This window comes from Barbus barbus, assembly GCF_936440315.1.
Source record: "Barbus barbus genome assembly, chromosome: 48".
Taxonomy (NCBI): Eukaryota; Metazoa; Chordata; class Actinopteri; order Cypriniformes; family Cyprinidae; genus Barbus; species Barbus barbus.
Window position 1 is genome coordinate 24,381,251 of NC_136726.1, and position 21,829 is coordinate 24,403,079.

The 21,829-nt window shown below is 44.3% G+C and overlaps 1 protein-coding gene across 3 annotated transcripts in view; it reads left to right on the forward strand.

The window, feature by feature from the left end:
* Nucleotides 1-21,447, forward strand: part of srpk2 (SRSF protein kinase 2) — a 42,870-nt gene extending 21,423 nt beyond the window's left edge. Inside the window, exons 5-15 of one of the 3 annotated variants that reach the window (XM_079411619.1) lie at nucleotides 3,794-3,881; nucleotides 3,966-4,072; nucleotides 5,623-5,788; nucleotides 5,870-5,895; nucleotides 6,479-6,734; nucleotides 9,189-9,944; nucleotides 11,158-11,258; nucleotides 11,346-11,453; nucleotides 11,528-11,597; nucleotides 16,524-16,616; nucleotides 19,616-21,444. In XM_079411619.1, coding sequence (XP_079267745.1) covers nucleotides 3,794-3,881; nucleotides 3,966-4,072; nucleotides 5,623-5,788; nucleotides 5,870-5,895; nucleotides 6,479-6,734; nucleotides 9,189-9,944; nucleotides 11,158-11,258; nucleotides 11,346-11,453; nucleotides 11,528-11,597; nucleotides 16,524-16,616; nucleotides 19,616-19,800 — 1,956 coding nt within the window. In that variant the 3' untranslated portion in view covers nucleotides 19,801-21,444. Of the gene's footprint in view, nucleotides 1-3,793; nucleotides 3,882-3,965; nucleotides 4,073-5,622; nucleotides 5,789-5,869; nucleotides 5,896-6,478; nucleotides 6,735-9,188; nucleotides 9,945-11,157; nucleotides 11,259-11,345; nucleotides 11,454-11,527; nucleotides 11,598-15,803; nucleotides 15,897-16,523; nucleotides 16,617-19,615 lie in introns of all 3 variants that reach the window. The other 2 variants (XM_079411620.1, XM_079411621.1) reach the window with 2 other exon arrangements.
* Nucleotides 21,448-21,829: the final 382 nt, after the last annotated feature.

A 21,829-nucleotide genomic window follows, 5' to 3' on the forward strand; every position in this document is an offset into this window, starting at 1 on the left:
CTCTTCGCTCCAAGGATCAGCTGTGTCTGACGGTTCCTCGATCGCGCTTGAAATGAGCTTTTTCCGTGGCAGCTCCTATACTACGGAATGAGCTTCCGCTGTCCTTCTCCTACTTTACATCTCCTACTTTAGGGTTTTTTTGTTGTTGTTGTTATTTTATACAGCACTTTGGTGGCCATTGTGATTTTATTTTATATAAATTTGTGATGATTTTTTTATATAAATTAGACCAAAACGAATAGAACAGAATAGAATAGAATAGGTAAGTGCTAGTATTAATTGGTCAGGTGCTGGCAAAAAAGATGCGTCTTTAGACATTTTTTTAAAATGGCTAAAGATTTAGCTGCTCGGATTGAGGTGGTTGTTCCACCAGCTGGGCACAGTCATGAAAAAAGGTCAGTGAGAGTGATTTAGTGCCTTTTTTGAGATGGCACCACGAAGCGTCGTTCATTTGCAGAACGCAAGCTTCTGGAGGGCACATAAGTCTAAACTAGAGATTTTAGGTTTATTGGTACACCAGTTTGAATTTGATGCGAGCGGCTATTGGCAGCCAGTGCAAACTGATGAAGAGGTGTGACACACTCGCTGCTGCATTCTGGATCAGTTGCAGACGCTTGATAGTACATGCGGGAAGACCCTCTAAGAGAGCATTACAATAGTCCAGTCTACAGAGTTGTGCTGCCTGCTCTTATAGGAAGGGACTAATATTCCTAACATTTTATAAGGCAAATCTGCAGGACCGGGCCGTAGTAGCAAAATGGTCTGTGAAGTTTAACTTATCATCAATCACAACTCCAAGGTTCCTGGCTGTCCTGGAAGGAGCTATGGTTGACGAACCCAGCTTGTATAGAGAAGTTGTGATGAAGTGCTGGGTTGGCTGAGATCACAAGTAGTTTTGTCTTCGCAAGGTTGAGTTGAAGGTGGTGGTCTATCATCCAGCCTGAAATGTCTGTCAGACAGGCTGCAATGCAAACAGGTACCGTCGGATCCTCTGGCTGGAATGAGAAGTAGAGTTGAGTGTCATCAGCATAGCAGTGATAGGAAAAGCCATGCTTCTGAATGACAGATCCTAATGATGACATGTAGATGGAGAAGAGAAGTGGTCCAAGCACTGAGCCCTGAGGAACCCTAGTAGCAAGCAGTTGAGAAACCTCAACCCTCCAAAACACCTTGAAGGACCTACCTGAGAGGTAAGACTTGAACCACTGGAGTGCGGTTCCTGAGACACCCATCTCCACGAGGATAGATCCAGCTGTCCATCCATTTACACACAAACTGACCTCCTGATGAAACTTTCAGATGCCATTTTTTAGCTCAGCTGTCATGAAATAACCGTGGTCCTGCGAGACACGACATTTCGTTCCACTATATGTCCACACATGTAGCAGAATGACTTTGCAACTTCAACTGCAAACATCAACACTCGTGGAGGCTTGTTACCAATGAAAATGTCAAATGAAAAAAAATTAAGATTAAATAACCAGTGGGCAAATATTGCAGATGAACAATCCTGTGCGTTTGATTTCATTTTAAAATTCCTTGTTTTTATTATTTTTATTTATTGATTTTAATGTCTATTTCACTTTCTTTTATGTAAAAGCACTTTGAATTACCACTGTGTATGAAATGTGCTATATAAATAAACTTGCCTTGCCTTGCCTTGCCTACCTTCTACCCGATGGTAGGAGCTGGAAGAGGTTGTGGGAGGGGTGGGTGGGGTCTTTCACGATGCTGGAGGCCTTGCTGGAGCATCGTGCAAGGAAAATGTCCAGGATGGAGGGGAGAGGGGCACCGATGATCTTTTGCGGCAGTGTTCACTATCCGTTGTAATGTCTTGCGGTCAGCAGCACTGCAGTTCCCGTACCAGACAGTGATGCAGATGGTCAGCACACTCTCAATGGTGCCCCTGTAGAAAGTGGTGAGGATGGGTGGCGGGAGACTTGCCCTTTTCAGCCGGCGGAGAAAGTGGAGGCACTGATGTCCCTTCTTGTTGAGTGACGTGACGTTGGTGGTCCAGGTGAGATCCTCTGTGATGTGCACCCCCAGCAATTTAGTGCTGCTGACTCTCTCCACAGTCGAGCTGTCGATGGTCAGTGGGGGGTGGTCAACAGAGTTTCTCCTGAAGTCCATCACAACCTCTTTTGTCTTACTCACATTGAGGGACAGGTAGTTAACACCACACCATTCAGCCAGCTGTGCCACTTCCTGTGTGTAGAGCGTTTCATCATTGTTGCTGATGAGGCCTTACACAGTTGTGTCATCAGCAACTTGGCAGTGCAGTCGTGAGTCAGCAGCATGAAGAGCAGCGGGCTGAGCACACAGCCTTGTGGGGCACCTGTGCTCAGTGTGGTAGTGCTGTAGGAGTTAAAAAAGTAAAAGTAAAGTAAAGTCGTGACGTATTGTCAAGTATGGTGACCCATACTCGAAATTGGTGCTCTGCGTTTAACCCATCCAAGTGCACACACACAGCAGTGAGTAGTGAACAAATGCGCACACACACACACACACCGTGAACACACACCCGGAGCAGTGGGCAGCCATGCTGCGGCGCCCGGGGAGCAATTGGGGGTTCGGTGCCTTGCTCAAGGGCACCTCAGTCATGGTATTGAGGGTGGAGAGAGCGCTGTACACTCACTCCCCCCACCTACAATCCCTGCCGGCCGGGGACTCGAACCTGCAACCTTTCGATTACTCTCTAACCATTAGGCCACGACTTCCCCCAAGTTGCGGCCGACACGGACTGACTGAGGTCTTGCAGTTAAAAAGTCCAGGATCCAATTACAGAGGGAGGTGTTAAGGCCCAGCAAGTTTAGTTTGTGGATGAGCTGTTGTGGGATTATAGTGTTGAATGCTGAGCTGAAGTCGATGAACAGCATTACTACATAAGAGTCTTTCTGTTCCAGGTGAGTAAGAGCTAGGTGGAGAGTGGTGGATATTGTATCGTCCGTGGAACGGTCTGGACGGTATGCAAACTGGAATGAGTTTTAATCCCCCAATCAGAGCTGTTCTTTTAAATGCATTTTTTGAATTAGAATTTTGAAGTGGTGTGTGGCCAAGTATGGTGACCCATACTCGGAATTTGTGCTCTGCATTTAAACCATCCAAGTGTACACTCAGTAGTGAACATACACCTGGAGCAGTGGGCAGCCAATGCTGCGGCGCCCGGGGAGCAGTTGGGGGTTCGGTGCCTTGCTCAAGGGTCTCACCTCAGTCGTGGTATTGAAGGTGGAGAGAGCGCTTGTTATTCACTCCCCTCACCTACAATCTCTGCCGGACCCGAGACTCGAACCCTCAACCACAAGTCCGACGCTCTATCCATTAGGCCACGACTGCTCAGTGTTATGGATAATCTTTCCAACTTGGCAACCATGTTTGCGATTGTGGTTGCTAAATATATGCATTTACGTGGCCTTGTTTTTTTGTCTTTAAGAAAACATTAACATAATATGGAATATGAAGTTAATATTAGGAATTTCACAGGTTTAGCTTTTGAGACAACTAGCCTTCTTAATATAGAGACTGGATTTATTCATATGATATGCTAAATCATAATAATAATAAATAAAAAGTAATAAATCAGGAAATTGGATGAGGTCAATTAAACCATGCTTATGAGTAGATTTGGTCTTGATCTGTGCTTACGTGGAAGTGCAATAATTATGACTAAATGGAAAAAGTCCTCAAATATCAGATATAATCGTGATTATACAGCAAAACAACAATTCACGCAGCAGTTCTCAGCTTTCAGACGCAGTTGTACACACACCTGTCTCTCTCTTTGTCTGTCTCTCAGGTGCGTGAGACTGATCCTGATGATCCTAATAAGGACATGGTTGTTCAACTCATAGACGACTTCAAGATCTCAGGGGTGAACGGGATTCGTATCCTCACAGCCTGTGTGTGTGTGTGTGTGTGTGTTTGTGTGTGTGTGTAAGTCAGTTGTTTTCTTTAACTCTGGTTCTCAGACGTTTGTATGGTGTTTGAAGTTCTTGGTCATCATTTGCTCAAGTGGATCATTAAGTCTAATTATCAGGGTTTGCCGTTACCCTGCGTCAAGAGCATCATTAGACAGGTAATCACGCACACTTCCTGAATCCGTAAACACAGATGTCCAGCATCCAGACAGCATCAGCATGTATTCGATGTTTCATATTCAGCTGCCTGGAGATGCTTTGAACCAATGAGATTTCACTGTGGGCGGAGCTACAAGAATCAGAACACAAATGACTGAAAGAATGCCCTGTTAGCCGCGTCCCACTTCAGAGGCTGCGTCCTGCGAAGGTCACAGAGGTCGATCTGAGCGTCCTTAAATGGGATGGTCTTGTCTACAGAGGATTGCTCTTGTCGCCTAGCAACTGTGAGAGCTGCGGTTGATGAGCGGCAGGAATGTTTGTACTGGACTGTTTTAAAAGTGATATTCAACTGTCTGGAAAAAAAAACAGGCTTCACAGCCTGTCTAAGTATGTTCACTTTGGTCCATTTATTTAATCAAGTACCTTTTATTTCTGTTGCACTTTATACAGTGCAGGTTGTTTCAGCTTTACAGTCATAAACAGGAAATGAGTGATTCAGTGATGTAAACAGTTCTGAATCTGCAGCTCTAAAAAGACAATAGTAAACCATTGAAGTTGAACCGTTCAGTTGAAATCAGTTCACTGTTGATTGTGTAATTCAATCAATCTGTAAAGTCCATGAATTATGGGATGAGTTGAATGAATCTGTAAAGCAGCTCTGGTGAAAACAGTGATGAATTGTCATCCAGCTCAGTTCAGTTCTCTTCCAGTAGTGTCCGTGCAGTCAGGATACATTTATTTATTTATTTATTTATTTTTACCTAAAGTACAAACTATCTCTAAAATCTCGTAAGATATGTCAAAATTTTTGTAGCGTTAGATATCTGATTAAGTTGAAACCAATACTTGTATTTAAAAGTGCGTTCCAGCATTTTCTCTTTAAAAATTTTTTAAAAATCCTGTCATTATTGGCATGCAGTGAATCTTGGAATAGTCTGGGCTGCGAAAGATCCATCTGTTCTGGAAAGGAAGGAAGCATTACAAGGCCATATTTGAAGTGGCTGTGACGCTTTTGGTCCTCAAATGCAGCCTCTGAACTGGGACGCAGTAACAGTCAGCCAGTAACTCCAGTTAGTTCAGACCGCAGCACTCAAGCAACAGCAAAAGATGAAGAGTTCAACCAATCGGAGCGTTTTTTTGTTTGTTTTTTTTTACTGGTTTTGCGTTTAAATAATTTCTGTGCAGTTTCTTGTTTGTGTGTGTCTGAGAGTCTACATACTGAGATGAGGAAATGCATCCCCACTTAAAATGTTTCTACAGTGTACAGAAGTTTTTGGAGTTTTAATTACAGTGTACTAATGTACTGGAGTCTTTTTAAAAATAGCATTTTAAATAGCAAATTAAAATGAAAGTGACGTGACATACAGCCAAGTATGGTGACCCATACTCGGAATTTGTGCTCTGCAATTATCCCATCCAAAGTGCACACACACAGCAGTGAACACACACACATTTTTGCTGCGGCGCCCCGGGGAGCAGTTGGGGGTGCGATGGTCCAGTGTGTTCTAGACTCACCTGTGGAATGGATATGTTTGTGGTTTGGCTGCAGGTTCTGCAGGGCCTCGATTACCTTCACGGTAAGTGTAAGATCATCCACACGGACATCAAACCGGAGAACATCCTCATGTGTGTGGATGACGCTTTCGTGCGCAGGATGGCGGTGGAGGCCACCGAGTGGCAGAAAGCCGGAGTGCCGCCCCCATCTGGATCTGCTGGTATTCTGTCGTTCTGATTCATGAATGGTGATCAATGCGCTTGGTGATGTTCTGACCGTGTTTATCTGTGTTTGTTTGCAGTCAGCACGGCTCCTCAACTCCAACAGGTCAGTGAAGCTGTCATTCTCACGCACACATGCAGCTGTTTTACTGAAGAACGTGGACAAATGATTGCCATCTTCAACACATCCAAAACTCTTGTTTGCTGTATAGTTGTACATTACGTACAAGCAGGGGCGTCGGACAAGGGGTAATAGTGGAACTGAGAAACAGAGGCCCTTGGCGAGGAGGGGGGCTATAATGATATACTGATTATTAATATTAATATGATTGATGAGGTGTTGTGTTGTGAGGGGCCCACCCCCTTGGTTGTGTGACTGGGGCCCAACGTTTGGTGCTACGCCCCTGCATACAAAACATATTTTGATCTGTAGATATTTGTGATGCACATCAGTTTTTACAAAACTGAACCAAGCCATCTTAGAAAGTGAGTTTTGATGATTAAGAGAGCATGTCATGTGATCCGCAGTGTTATTTAGAGCGGCCAGCGGTGTCTAGGAACTGTTGCAGCTGCACTGGATAGTGACTCCGCCGAGCAAACAATCAGAATTCAGTCGCTGAAGTACGAGAGGCCGAGTGCATGAAGTGTGTTTGTCTGAGTTGTCTGCTGTGGTTTGGCGCCTCCTGCAGGTGGGGAAGATCTCCAAAAATAAAAAGAAGAAACTGAAGAAGAAGCAGAAGCGGCAAGCGGAGCTGCTGGAGAGACGCATGCTGGAGATCGAAGCTCTGGAGCGAGAGGCGGAGAAGCAGAGATCCGGTGGAGCGTCAGACGCCACACACGGTCCCAGCCTGGCGCTGGTGGACAGCGAGGATGATGAAGAGGATGATGAGGATGCAGATGAGGACGAGGAGGCCGAGCGGCCCGTTAGACTCACCAACCACACATGTGAGTTCAGTACAGATGTCATCTTTTATAAAAAAAGGAGGTGTTGATGATAGTGATCCCTTGGTTTTAGGAATGTAAACAAATCCTGCTTCCCTAGACCAAACATATTTTTAATATTGGAAACATCTAATTATCCCTGTGTGATCATGTATGTCGCTGTTGCTCCCTTTTTAGTCCCTTGTTTAAATGGTAGATAATTTGTTCCTAAAGCAGGATCATGTCACATAAACACTAAAACAACACACTAAACAAAACTGTCTCCAATGTTCGGCGTTTGAAGTAACGCTTTCTGTTCACATTTTTGGCCAAGGATTTCTCCTAACGTGCAGATGAAGATGGCTTAGATACTGTCAGTGTATAACTCTAGTTTATAATGGATAAACTGCTAGTGATGATCAGATGATCGGATTCTCTGGTCAGGACTCCAGCTGCTGCATGTTGAACCAGTTGAAGATGGTCTGATTTTCTGTGATTTCATGAATCTTTTGTTGATGAATCAGATCACTCTTGTAACTCTTCAGAGAGGTTTGTCTCCTCTTCTGGACAAAAGCATCCAATTCCATTAGTTTATTCAGAAGATCTCTTCATCTTGCTGTCAAGCTGTTCTATTTTCAAATTTTTTATGTTTATTATGTATGGCCATTTGTTGTGATGGTCAAGTCACCTTACGGGGAAGTCGTGGCCTAATGGTTAGAGAGTCGGACTCGTAATCCAAAGGTTGTGGGTTCGAGTCTTGGGCCGGCAGGGATTGTAGGTGGGGGGAGGGAATGTCCAGCGCTCTCTCCACCCTCAATACCACGACTGAGGTGCCCTTGAGCAAGGCACTGAACCCCCAACTGCTCCCCGGGCGCCGCAGCATAAATGCTGCCCACTGCTCCGGGTGTGTGTTCACGGTGTGTGTGTGTGTTCACTGCTGTGTGTGTGTGTGTGTGTGTTCACTGCTGTGTGTGTGTGTGTGTGTGTTCACTGCTGTGTGTGTGTGTGTGTGTGTTCACTGCTGTGTGTGTGTGTGTGTTCACTGCTGTGTGTGTGTGTGTGTGTGTGTGTTCACTGCTGTGTGTGTGTGTGTGTGTGTGTGTGTTCACTGCTGTGTGTGTGTGTGTGTGTGTGTGTGTGTGTTCACTGCTGTGTGTGTGTGTGTGTGTGTGTGTGTTCACTGCTGTGTGTGTGTGTGTTCACTGCTGTGTGTGTGTGTGTGTGTGTGTGTGTTCACTGCTGTGTGTGTGTTGGATGGGTTAAATGCAGAGCACGAATTCCGAGTATGGGTCACCATACTTGGCCGTATGTCACTTTATTTATACAGCACTTTTAACAATATAGATTGTGTCAAAGCAGCTTTCCAGAATTAAATAGGACAACAGTGTGTAATAATGCAAAAGGACAATAGTAAACACTCAATTTTCAGATATAGTCAGTTCATCATTGAATTCAATGATGTCATCATCCAGGGTTGTGTTTCCCAAAAGTATCGTAAGCTTAAGTACATCGTAGACCCATTGAAACCAATGGAGCTACGATCAACTTAGCCTTACAATGCTTTTTGGAAACACAGCCCAGCTCAGTTCAGTTCTAATAGTATCTGTGCAATCAAGTCGACGATATCGCTGGAAATGAAGTGTCCCCAACTAAGCAAGCCAGAGGCGACAGCGGCAAGGAACCAAAACTCATCGGTGACAGAATGGATAAAAAAACCTTGGGAGAAACCAGACTCAGTCGGGGGGGCCAGACGAACCAGCAGTTCAATTCCAACTGCAGAGTCAGATTGTGTAAAGGACTCATCTGGTTCCTGTGGTCTTGTCCCGATGGCTGTCTTGGAGACAGGGTCTTCACTGGGGGTCAGTCTCTGGGCTCATCTAGGTGTCCTGCTGTAGAGGTCATCTCTAGGTGCTGATCCACCATCTGATCTGGATACAGTCTGGATCTGGTGGCTACGGTGACCTCGGAATAAGAAAGAAACAGACTCATATTAGCGTTGATGCCATTCTTCTTACAATATAAACAGTACATTGTGTGTTATGGGAAGTGTTCCCGGTTCCGGTTGACCTAATGCAGCCTAACAATCCTTTAACGGATTTGAATTATAGAAATGTGATAGTGTGTTATGTGTAAGCCAGGTTAAAGAGATGTGTCTTTAATCTAGATTTAAACTGACAGAGTGTGTCTGCTTCCCGAACAGTGTTAGGTAGATTGTTCCAGAGTTTGGGAGCTAAATAGAAGGATCTGCCGCCCGCAGTTGATTTTGATATTCTAGGTATTATCAAATGGCCAGAGTTTTGAGATCGCAGCGGATGCTGGTGTATTCAGAAGGTCCCAGAAACTCTCTGAACTGACAGATCATCAACTTTCTTTGTATATTTGTAGTTCTTTGCAATAATGAAGACAACAAAGTTTGGTTGTGTATTGTTTTTTGAGTTGATGGCTGTCTTTCCTCATCGATATGTCTCTGTCTCTCAGGTGCGGAGCCGGATCAGGATCAAGATCAGGATCAGCAGGAAATAGAGGAAAACGAGGAAGGTTGTGAAATCCTTCCCACCGCTGACTGTCCTGCCAAAGAAGAGTCACACACATGCACACACACTCCACCCGAGCGACAGGACACTCCTAAGAACGAGGACGAGTGTGAAAACTCAAAAGAACAAGAGCAGGATGGAAATGAAGACGTGAGAGCGGAAGATGAGGATAAAACAGAGGAAGAGGAAACGGAAGCCACACCCTCACAGAGCACTGAGGACGAGCCGAAGACACACGCGTGTCCAAACGAGGAAGAAGCAGATCCACCTAAAGAGACGATAGAGAAACAAGAAGACGAGGAGGAGGAGGAATATGAAGATGAAGAATATGACGATGAGGAGGAGGAGGAGGCAGAGGATAAAGACCAGGAACCATCCAACAAGGACCACAACGACGCCTGTAAAACGAACGGACATGTGATCATGTGTGCGCAGGAGCGTCTATCCTCGCCTCTGCTCTGCCCTCTGGTGGAGTCTGAGATCAGCACGACCGACCGCGACGCTTCCGACGCCTCATACGAGCTTTTCAACGGAGAGACCACATTGATGAACGGAACACGGCACCGCGGTACCACGCCACGCTTCCCCGAGCTTCCTCTGGATCCCGAGCCAGACGACTGCGAGCACGACGAGGCCCAGGCGCTCAACACCGACCGCAGCCGAACGGTGTCATCGTCCAGCACCGGAGACACACCCAAAGGTCAATTACACTTCATTCATGCATACATTCACAACTGCTGTTTCCTTGAGCGGGTTAATAATAAGGATGCATCGATCCGATACTCAGGATCGGTATCGACTCCAATACGGTCACAATCCGATATTGTGTGTATACTATTGTGTTATTGTTGAGCCCCACGAAAGGCACACAAACATTATAAAGCACCATAAAGTTTTCATACACTATATTTCAAGTGTTCTGAAGCTGTTCCATAGTTTAATCTGAGGTACAGATTTATATTCTTAATATTAATAAGTCTTTAAATTCAAGTTCAGGTAAACTCTTCTCTCCGCCGCGGCTGTCGGTCATCCTCCATTCAGCGATCAAACTGTGTGTCTCGTTCAGTTTCTGCAGTCAAACTCTCTTCAAGAGCGCACAGTTACTGAGCTTTAAAACTGTTAAAAGAAAAGGCTTAATACAGTTACGCACAGATTTAATACACTACGCATCAATATCTCTTCCCTTTGTACTTTGAGCGTTTCTATGTGGACTCAGAGAGCTGTGCTGTGACTCTGTGTCGCTTCAAGAGCATCATTCAGCACGGGATGCTCATAAGCGCTTTCTGCTGCTCTATATTGGAGCCTTACTTATAACACTTTTGCGCAATGAAACATTATTAACAGTCTTTCTTGTTCTGTCCTATCTATCATATGTTGCTGCCTTCATTACTGTGCTGTAGATTTAAAAGAAATGTCTTTTAATTTTATAGTAGCCTATATATTTATATATAAATGTATTTGCTTGTTTTTTCATGAATGTATTTTACAACAATTCAAAGAGCAATATGTATCATTTCACCAGATTTAGTCCTACACTTATTCACTTTTATTTGTAAATAAAAATGTTTCACTAGGTTTTATAAAATTATTGTGCACCCATGATTGTTCTAGAGTATCTTTGTGATAGATTATGATTATATATTTTTTCATTTGTTATTTTTCATTAAAATGAAGTTATCTATATGTAGTAGATTGTGTTTAACACACAAAAGAGTAACACACACGGAAGTATAGAAATTCTACATCGATTTTAAGAAAACTGCGCTGGTATCTGATTGGATCGGTATCGGCAAATTTTCAGGATCAGATCGGTTCTGAAAAAATGGTATCGTTGCATCCCTAGTTAATAAGCTCTCTGTGCGTCTGTCTGTCCGTCTGTCTCTTTGTCTCTCTGTCTTTCTGTCTGTCTGCAGCGAGGGTCAGAGCGACCGATCTGCTGGTGAATCCTCTGGATCCAAGGAACGCAGACGTTCTGAGAGTCAAAATCGCTGATCTGGGCAATGCGTGCTGGGTGGTAAGATGTCCTACAGAACACTTTGACTTATGATTGTAAATACCTGTGTAAGGCTGGACGTGAGTTGTGTGATCAATGTGTTTCTAGCACAAGCATTTCACGGAGGACATCCAGACGCGGCAGTACCGCTCCATCGAGGTGCTGATCGGAGCGGGATACAGCACTCCCGCTGATATATGGAGCACGGCCTGCATGGTAAGCATCCGACCAGCCGGCATGCGTCTGCCGCTGCTGTCTGTCACTGAGTCTGATCTGTCTGTCGTCCGCAGGCGTTTGAGTTGGCCACTGGGGACTATCTGTTTGAGCCGCACTCTGGTGAAGACTACTCCCGTGATGAAGGTAGCTGCCTGAGTTTCACTTCCTAATGCTCAGAATGGTGTAGAGCTCATACTGCACACCGTAATCCGCTGTCTTCAACATGTTTGCCATGACCCTTGATTTTCTACAAACAAACAGCTTTTTTATGGCTAGGGATAGGGTTTATCAGACAATGTCATGATTGATTTTGCAACACTACATTGCTCTGAAATCCATTAACGAGACTGACTGGCGTAAGACTGGATTCAGAGGCATCAGAGGCACTCCTTTAAAGGGGTCCTATTATGCTTTTTCACTTTTTGAATTTTAGTCAGTGTGTAGTGTGTATGTTTGAGCATAAAAAAGATCTACAAAGTTACAAATCTAAAAGTCCACTCCAAAGGGAGATATTTAATTTTTTTAAATCCCTTTTCAAGAACTACAACGAACGGCTCGTTTGGACTACCGCATTGTTTTCTGAGTGTTGTGAAGTCACAAAGCAGCCCATTAGAATATAATTCAAATAAATGATATTCTCGGGAGGGGTGAGGTCGCGGTTAGAACGCTTGGTTGAGTGCATCAGACAAGACGACAACGAAGAAGAAGTGCTGCTGTAGCGTCAAGTTTTTGCAAGTTATTACACATGCACCTGAATAATTATGTAAATGTTACAATTATATGTTAAAGGTTTTTATAAATTGCTGACAGTACAATACTTGACAATTTAACTTGACGATTTAAAAATCGAAGATTTGAAATTTTATTATTGTGCGATTATGAAATCATTCACGATAATGACAGCTGTTTGCGTAGCTACTCCGTGAACTACGGCTCCGTGTAGTAAATGCTGCTCCAACTGACAGCATGTTAAAATACCACATTTAATAGCATGTTTTTTTACTCCAAACTCACTTTATAACGTCAGTCGAGTGTTTGAAATAAATCCTTCTGTGAGATGATGTGGCTTCTTATGCAGAATAAGGCACGTAACATATTTCGTTGTATTCTAAGCAGTGATAAAAGGCATTATATTTTAAATATACTTTTATAATTAAAATTATAATAATAAGAACTCAGATAAACTATATATTGCCATAGTCATGTGTTTATTAGTCATGTCGAATCAATGAAAGCAGTTCAATCTTCTGTTTATTCAAATGCAGCTATAAGCATTTCATTGGTTTTTTCTGCGGGGTGTATTTGGAGTTTCTGCGTGAGAGCGCCCTCTGGCCTTTGGATGAAGATTTACTGCTGATCACAGAACTGTGCTTCACTGAAAGATACGCATGACAAATCGCAGCTTCTGCCTAATCACGATTTCGATTTCACTTCGATTTACTGTGCAGCCCTGGCGCCTGCCACAATATCAAAACTGACTGTCACAAATAGATTTTCCAAAAGGGTTTACTTCGTTGAATAAACATGAGCACTGCACGTTTCAAAATTGAAACCCAGTGCTAGTGTTTTTATATCACTGTATTTCTGAAGGAAACCGACTGTCTTCAAAATTTTGGATGTTACCGGGGAAACCTCGATCTCTCCCGCTCCAACAGTGCCTCCTGCTGGCAGAGAATTCATTTGCATATATATGTGGCCACAAATAGTGTAAGTCTGTGGGAAACACTGGACTATGGTATATATTCAACTGTATAACAGTTTCACTGCAATTCATGTTATAATGTACATAGTAAATGCAATTATTTTTAAGCAGTTGTTGACATCCCATCTAAAACGTGATTTAGCCAAAAAAAAAAACAACAACAATAACATTACCACTCTAATATGTCTTGCAATATCCGTCCATGCAAAGGTTCTGCACGATCCTCTTGTTCAATATTCTCAGGGTCTGAGTCTGGTTCAAATTGATATGGCGATATTGACGCCATCCTTAACTATACCGGAGCAAACGGAATTTGCTGCTTTGGCAGTACTGAAATACCGTCTAAGCTGTTTGCCAATCACAACGCACTGGGACAGCTAACCAATCACAACACATTTTGTTTTTCGGAAGGAGGGCTTTCATCAAACCCATAACTAATCGAGCCGTTTGTGCCAGGTGTCACAGGTTCGTGGTCTAACAAACAGGCGCGACCTCGCATGGAAGAGACAAAGGGAGGGACAGAGGGGGACTTATGAGGAGGACAAAGGAGTGGATGTGGGATGGTAATAGGGGATGGCGAAGGGTTGGCAGGAAAACCATACAGGTGGAGGTTTGGGCAGACGACGGACGGAGGAGGACGACCAACAGAGTCCAGGGAAGATCAGACGGAGGGAGGAGCCAGGGAGGATTAGACGGAGGGAGGAGCCAGGGAGAAGACAGGCGGGAGCAGGAGGAGCCAGGCGGGACCCAGTCCACAGTCACGATGGCGGCCCACGGAGGAGCCGATAGAGGGAGGAGCCATGGTGGGGGAAGGACTGACAGCTCCTGGTGGCCGACCAATGGCGGTGGAGCAGGTGCCCCAGGCGGTGACAGAGAGCCGAAGAGCCTGGATGAAGCCGAGGATCCGGAGGGCCAAGGCGGAGCCGGAGCAACAGAAGACTGAGGTGGAGCTGGAGGGAAGGAGGAGCCCAACGGAGCCAGAGGGACGGAAGGACGAAGCAAAGCTGGAGGAGTGCATTCCCGAGGTGACTGACCAAGGCAGAGCCAGAGGGACGAGGGAGCCCGGAAGAGTTGGTGGACTGACGGGCTCCGGTGGAGATGAGAGACCTGGAAGTCATGGTGGAGCCGCTGGGTCGTAGGGCAGAGGCGGAGTCTAGGCCTCGGAGGCTGAAGGCGGAGTTGAGGGATCCTCAAGACTCTACGCCAATGGAGCCAGACATGGGCAGACCAGCGGCGAGCCCACGCCACAGATGGTGAGCTGAGGGTGAGCAGAGAGGCTGACGGAATTCCGGCAGAAAGGGCGTTGAGGAAGGGAACAGGTCTATGAGAGGAGGTGGGAGAGGGAGATTGGGTGGGATATTTTCCCAGGCTAACAGTTCAGGACGAGTATCTTTTAGTGAAAGTCTAATGAATCTCCTAGGTCCAGTTTGTGCTCACCCCCAGCAATGGCTTTCCATTCTCTACAGCTGTATCCACTGTCGCTTGTGCTGTCGGCTCACCTGGTCAGACACGTGAGGCTCAGGCTCCAGGGGGATTGTCAGCTCTGTTGTTCTTTTTGGCGATGGCTCAACGTCCACAGCAGACGATGGCTCTCTGTTTGCGGTGGGTTTGAGCAGCTCCGCGCCATGGGGTGGTAGTTGACTGGGCTCTGGGTCCAGAGTGTGGCTGGTGTTATCGTCCGTGATGTCCACGGTGAGCTGTGATTTGCAGGACACCAGCACCCACTCAATGAAGGCAGCGAGGCTCTCTTGAGGACCATCCCCAGACAACTGCGCTCGTGTGGTTGATAACACAATCAGACAATGATGGAAACCTGGGTCACACAGGGCACATGGTAAATGAAAACACAAACACAGAACATCCATGGGTGTGACACCAGGCTGGGGAGAAAGGTATTATAATGTAAATTCTGTGAAAAATAATGTTTTTTGAAGCACCAAGCATGAGAGCATGTACACCCCCAAAACAAAATCAAGACTTTGTAAAAGAGCATAATAGGACCCCTTTAACAAGAGAATTAACAATAATTCTGTGATCAGCATGATTTTTTAACATTATATTGACTCGATTTTTTTTTTTCAACTTAGATTAAAATGGAAAAATATTTACCAGATTGATGTGAAGCAAAGACCAGCTGACTGGACATGATCCCATTGATCACATGACTACTTCATAAATCAGTAAATGGACATGAGATATTGATGCCAGCATGAATGATTTTATTATGTGTAGGAAGAGAAAGTAGCACTGAGACAACGATCAATTATACAGTTAATAAGAGTCATTAGAGCACAGAATGGCACAAGTGACCAATCAGAATCAAGTATTTCAGGCCCTTTCTGAACTACACACGCAACATGACTAGATCGTGCTTAAAAACGATACGTGTGCAGTACGCTAATATGCCATTCTGAACACATCCGCTTCTGTCATTCACTCTGTCATCTTGATTCTGTCCTTCGCTGTCACTCAGGATGAAGCTGAAAGCTTAGCGTAACTGTTAGCATTCAGATGTCAGATCGTGTTTAGTGTGTTTTTAGCGAATACTAAACTTCCGCTTTCTCCCTTCTGATCCCTTCCTCCGTATTTTCCCGTCTCGCTTCCCTCTTCCCTTCCTCTTCCTCTTTCTCTTCCTCTCTCTCCTGTAGATCATATAGCTCACATCATAGAGCTTCTTGGCTGCATTCCTCGACACTTTGCTCTTTCTGGAAAATATTCCCGGGAATTCTTCAACCGGAGAGGTAGTGTTAGAGACAGAGGGAGGATGGACGCGAGCGCTGCCGCTCACACACACGGCAAGACTGCAGCTTTATGGCTTGATGTTAGAGGGGTCATGAATTGCATTTTCTTTACATTGAGTTTTTTCACCAATTTTCAAAATATTTGAAAATGATTATTTTTCATCCACATTTTCACTCCATTTCATTGGGCATAATCTCTATAAGAAACAAGCAGCAATCATCAAAATGCCGGGCTCTGCTGTAGCTTTCAATATAAGATATTGAGAAATCTGGCCACATAATTAAAATTAAAACATGCTTGTTCACCTGCTGTTAAAAGGATAAGCTCAGTTCTTAGAGGTGCAGTTTGTGCTGAGGCATGAAACTTGCAGTGTGTTTTTATTGTAGAATAACCTCTTATATGTGCAGATATCAAGGGCATTTTGATTTTACATTTCATGACCTCTTTAATGACAGTCGGTCCTGCAGGTCTAATCTGAATCGGGCTGGTTTCACCTGGACATCAGACCTGTGTGTGTGTGTGTGTGTGTGTGTGTGAGCATCCATCCTCCTGCACCGCTGCATGAATAACTCATGTTGTTTGTGTGTGTGTGTGTGCGTGTGTGTGTGTGTGTGTTCGGGGGTCAGACCACATCGCTCTGATTATGGAGTTACTGGGGAAAATCCCCCGCAAGATCATCGCAGCTGGAAAATACAGGCATGAGTTCTTCTCAAAGAAAGGTAACACTGACAGTCTGACGTCCGGCTCCGCCGTTGAGGAGCTTTCATTCACTTTGTCAAATGGTTCGGCTCCGAGGTCTGTTTTCTTCCGTTCTCTCATCAGATACAGTATAATAAATTATACCGGACTGGCTGATGTAAATCACTCAAAATATATATCGCACAATTAGGGATATGTCACAATTCAGTCATGCAATCCGTGATGGACAGATCGTTAACGGCTGATCAATGTTGTAATACAGTTGGGCAGGACATCCAAATGCTCGCCTATGATTCATCGACCTCAAATATGGCTTTTCATCTGAAAGATATATGTAGTAGTAGCAACTTTACATGACCGCTCAATCTAATGTTAACCCTCTGGAGTCCGAGGTGATTTTGGGGCCCTTGAGATGTGTTGACATGCCCTGATATTTGTGCTTATTTCAGCTACTTATAACATACTATTGACCAACATGTATTTTTTTATATGCAGCACAAACTGTGCTACAGTAATATGTGACCAAGATGGATGTACATGTTTGCATTTTTTAGAAAAAAAAATATTATGCGTGGTTAGTAAGTTTTGGGGAAAAAAATATAGCTGAAATAAGGCCATAAAACCCACACTACATAGTCCTGAATAAGACTTTTGAGTAATCAGTCGTGTAGGCTAGAATATTTACTTCACAATTATGTGAAAGTCATTCTCCTTAATCATTCACAGAAAACAATATATTAATTTACATTTTTAAAGACATGTTTTGTGATTGTAATCGTGAGTGTACGCAAAAACAAAATAGACACTTAACAGTTTCGATTGATGTATAACACTTATTTGTGTGACCAAAATCAACAGAGTATTTTTACTGTGTTAATCTTAAAAAAACCGAGCTGGTATCGCCGGCAATACAGCCGGCCCCAGAGGGTTAACCTAGTGCGCTATTCCAGTGTTTGTGCGGCGTGTGGAAGCTGAACGGTAGCATGACAGATGGAGGCGCCGGTGCGGTCACCTGCTCTTAAAATACTCTCTCATTACTCGTCATACAGATAAGAATAGTAATGCTTCAAATGAACGACTACTAGTTGACTAGAAAAATCTTTAGTCAAGGGCAGCCCTAATATTTTATATATAAATCATATAAACACATTTTTCCTTAACATATACATGTATGTGTGTGTATTTACATATACCTAATAAATATACACAGTACACACACACATAGTATGTAAACAAACTTTATTTTGAATGTAATTTTGCAGCCCTAGTCACAATCACTATTGGTGGCACAAACATCCATTCTCCCTCTTTAGCTGGTTCTTTAGGTCAGTAACATGAACATCTAATGAGCATCTGTGAGAATCTCCCGTCATTATCGGAGAGTAAACTGTAATCGCTGCTATCAATGAGCTAACAGCACTGAAAGGGACTACAGCGGCGGTTTGCTAAACGGTTATATTTTGAGACACTGGGCCTCCCTCTCACACAACATTCATGATGGAGTCATTTCCACTGCTCAGTCTAACCTGATACAAGTGATCAAATTCCCAGCAGTTCCCAAAGTGAGTTGCAAGCAGTAATAATGTGGGTGAGTCTTACAGTAATAGTGTGTTTTGCACTAATATGTGGGCGGGTCTTACAGTAATGGTGTGGGAGGGTCTTGCATTAATAATGTGGGTGAGTCATACAGTAATAGTGTGTTTTGCATTAATAATGTGGTGTGGGTCTTACAGTAATAATGTGGGAGGGTCTTACAGTAATAGTGCTGACGGGTCTTACAGTGATATTGTGGGCGGGTCTTAAAGTTATAATGTGGGCGGGGCTTACAGTGATATTGTGGGCGGGTCTTACAGTAATAATGTGGGCAGGTCTTACAGTGATATTGTGGGCAGGTCTTACAGTGATATTGTGGGCGGGTCTTACAGTAATAGTGCTGACGGATCTTACAGTGATAATGTGGGCGGGTCTTACAGTGATAATGTGGGCAGGTCTTACAGTAATAATGTGGGCAGGTCTTACAGTTATAATGTGGGCGGGTCTTACAGTGATAATGTGGGCAGGTCTTACAGTGATATTGTGAACAGTTTTACAGTGATATTGTGGGCGGGTCTTACAGTAATATTGTGGGCAGGTCTTACAGTGATATTGTGGGCGGGTCTTACAGTAATATTGTGGGCAGGTCTTACAGTGATATTGTGGGCGGGTCTTACAGTAATATTGTGGGCAGGTCTTACAGTGATATTGTGGGCAGGTCTTACAGTAATATTGTGGGCAGGTCTTACAGTGATATTGTGGGCCGGTCTTACAGTAATAGTGCTGACGGGTCTTACAGTGATATTGTGGGCGGGTCTTAAAGTTATAATGTGGGCGGGGCTTACAGTGATATTGTGGGTGGGTCTTACAGTAATAGTGCTGACGGATCTTACAGTGATAATGTGGGCAGGTCTTAGTGATATTGTGGGCGGGTCTTACAGTGATAATGTGGGCAGGTCTTACAGTAATAATGTGGGCAGGTCTTACAGTTATAATGTGGGCGGGTCTTACAGTGATTATGTGGGCAGGTCTTACAGTAATAATGTGGGCAGGTCTTACAGTTATAATGTGGGCGGGTCTTACAGTAATAGTGCTGACGGGTCTTACAGTAATAATGTGGGCGGGTCTTACAGTGATATTGTGGGCGGGTCTTACAGTGATATTGTGGGTGGGTCTTACAGTGATATTGTGGGCGGGTCTTACAGTAATAGTGCTGACGGGTCTTACAGTAATAATGTGGGCAGGTCTTACAGTGATATTGTGGGCGGGTCTTACAGTGATATTGTGGGTGGGTCTTACAGTAATAATGTGGGCAGGTCTTACAGTGATATTGTGGGCGGGTCTTACAGTGATATTGTGGGTGGGTCTTACAGTGATATTGTGAGCGGGTCTTACAGTAATAATGTGGCAGGTCTTACAGTAATAGTGTGGGCAGGTCTTGTGTTAATAGTGTGCAGCAGCAACTGATCGGGGTGTCTCTCTGCAGGTGAGCTGAGGCACATCACCAAGCTCAAGCCCTGGTCTCTGTTTGACGTACTGGTGGAGAAATACGGTTGGCCGGCCGAGGACGCCGGTCACTTCACACACTTCCTGCTGCCCATGCTGGAGATGGTGCCGGAGAAACGGGCCTCCGCCTCAGAATGCCTCAACCACCCGTGGCTGAACTCGTAGCAGACTCATCGACCCCTGCGGCCCCGTCCTGAACTGCAGCTGCCGTCATCAGAGAGAAAGACCCAGAGAGAGGAGGCGTCAGAGGGGCGAGGGCGGGCTTCAGCGCACACACACACACACACACTCACACACACACACACAAGCTTCATTCACCGTCTTCCTCAGCCTCATTCAACTGAACTGACACAGAAAACAGATACAAATTATTCTATTCCTTTATTTGATTCTTGATATTTTAATTTGAAGAAACGGGAGGGTGGATCATTGGCGGCGTGTGTGTGTGTGTATGAGAGTGTGAGTGTTTGTGAATATGTGAGTGAGTGTGTGTGTGTGTGTGTGTGTGCATGTTTATGTGGTTTATGAGGACACAAATGTGTATAATGACATGGGTATGACAGAGGTATTACAATATGAAGGTGGTTTATGAAGACACTGCCTATGTCCCCGTAATTCAAAAGGCTTAAAAAACATACTAAATGGTGTTTTTTTTTGAAAATCTAAAAATGCACAAAGTCTCCTGTGAGGGCTAAGTTTAGGTGTAGGGTTGGTGTAGGGCAATAGCACACACAGTTTGTTCAGTATAAAAACCATTACGCCTATGGAGAGTCCCCATAAACCACAAAAACCAACATGTGTGTGTGTGTGTGTGCGTGTATGAGAGTGTGAGTGTTTGTGAATATTTGAGAGTGTGTGTGTGTGTGTGTGTGAGCAACACAAACTACTAGTTGATGTTTCTGACAGGAAGCCCACCTGAGTCCCTCTGCATGAAGCCCCGCCTCTTTCGCCCGACCATCCAATCAGATTCGGCAATGGAGCTGTTTACAATCCTCATCTCTCTCTCTCTCTCTCTCTCACACACACACACACACACACACACACACACACACACGCGCACACTGCCCTGGGAAATATGAACCCAGAAGACAAAGAGACGCTTGGGTTTGTGGAGCGCAAACTGGCGCCGTTGGCTGTTCCCCGTCTAGATTAATGTTTTGATTCAAAGCTTGGATTCCTGATTCCTGATTCTGTGGCGGCGTTCTGCTGTTTCTCCGGCAGGATGGCCGTCGCACTCCGGGGCTGCACTTGTGTTCGTACTTTTTGTTCAGGGAAACGTACCGATGTACAGAGATCCAGCAAACTGTCCAAAAACTCGCAACTGCTTGAGCGCAAGATAAACACGCGGTCGTCATGGAGACGCGCTGCTCCAAATACATCATCTTCATCATATTCATCATCATCATCATCATCGTCACAGTTAGTCCAATTACCTATTTTCGCAATAAAAGTAGATGGTGAAATATTTTTAAAAATATTTAAATGCATTTAAAAGAAAAGCAGTTCTCTGATGTTGTGACAGTGACAGAGTTTAGTCGTAATAAGGTGATTGTGTTTCGTCTATTCTGAGATGTTTTATTTCCTTTGTTTTGGTTTTTATTCAGTTGTCTCTTCCTTCATGAAATTGACTCGTGCTGCTCTGTGAGGACTCGTGTGACAGTCATGAATTTTATTGAAGATTTTTGCAATAATAGTGATTATGATGATGAACTTTTGCACCGGAAGCTTTTCACGCGGACTGTTCTTCCCAACTCCACAACTGCGTCCTTGTTTTTCATCGACAGATTTAATAAAATTGTAAATGAATGGATTACATTGCCTGAACATTTCCACGGTTCTTGCTCTGCATGTGAGTTCAGTCAGTAGTCAGTACTGTTACTGTACACACTGCGCTGGTGATGAAGAATATCACAGTAAAGCATCATCCGCTCAATATGACGCTGTTTCCTGTGGGATGTGCGAACACCTGAGCAGGTAAAGCAGGAGTCTGGTGAAGCTGGATCTGCAGGAAACCTGGTAAGAGATTCAGATGATGGACTGCATTCAGAACAGCATCATTCTGACCACATGACTGTCTTTAAGTGTTTGTTTGCTTGTTTAATCCCGTTAATTCCACATCTTCACTACATAATACAGCCTTTAAGTACACTAGCGAGGGAAAGAGAGAACCTTGGGAATGAAGTTTAAGACTCCA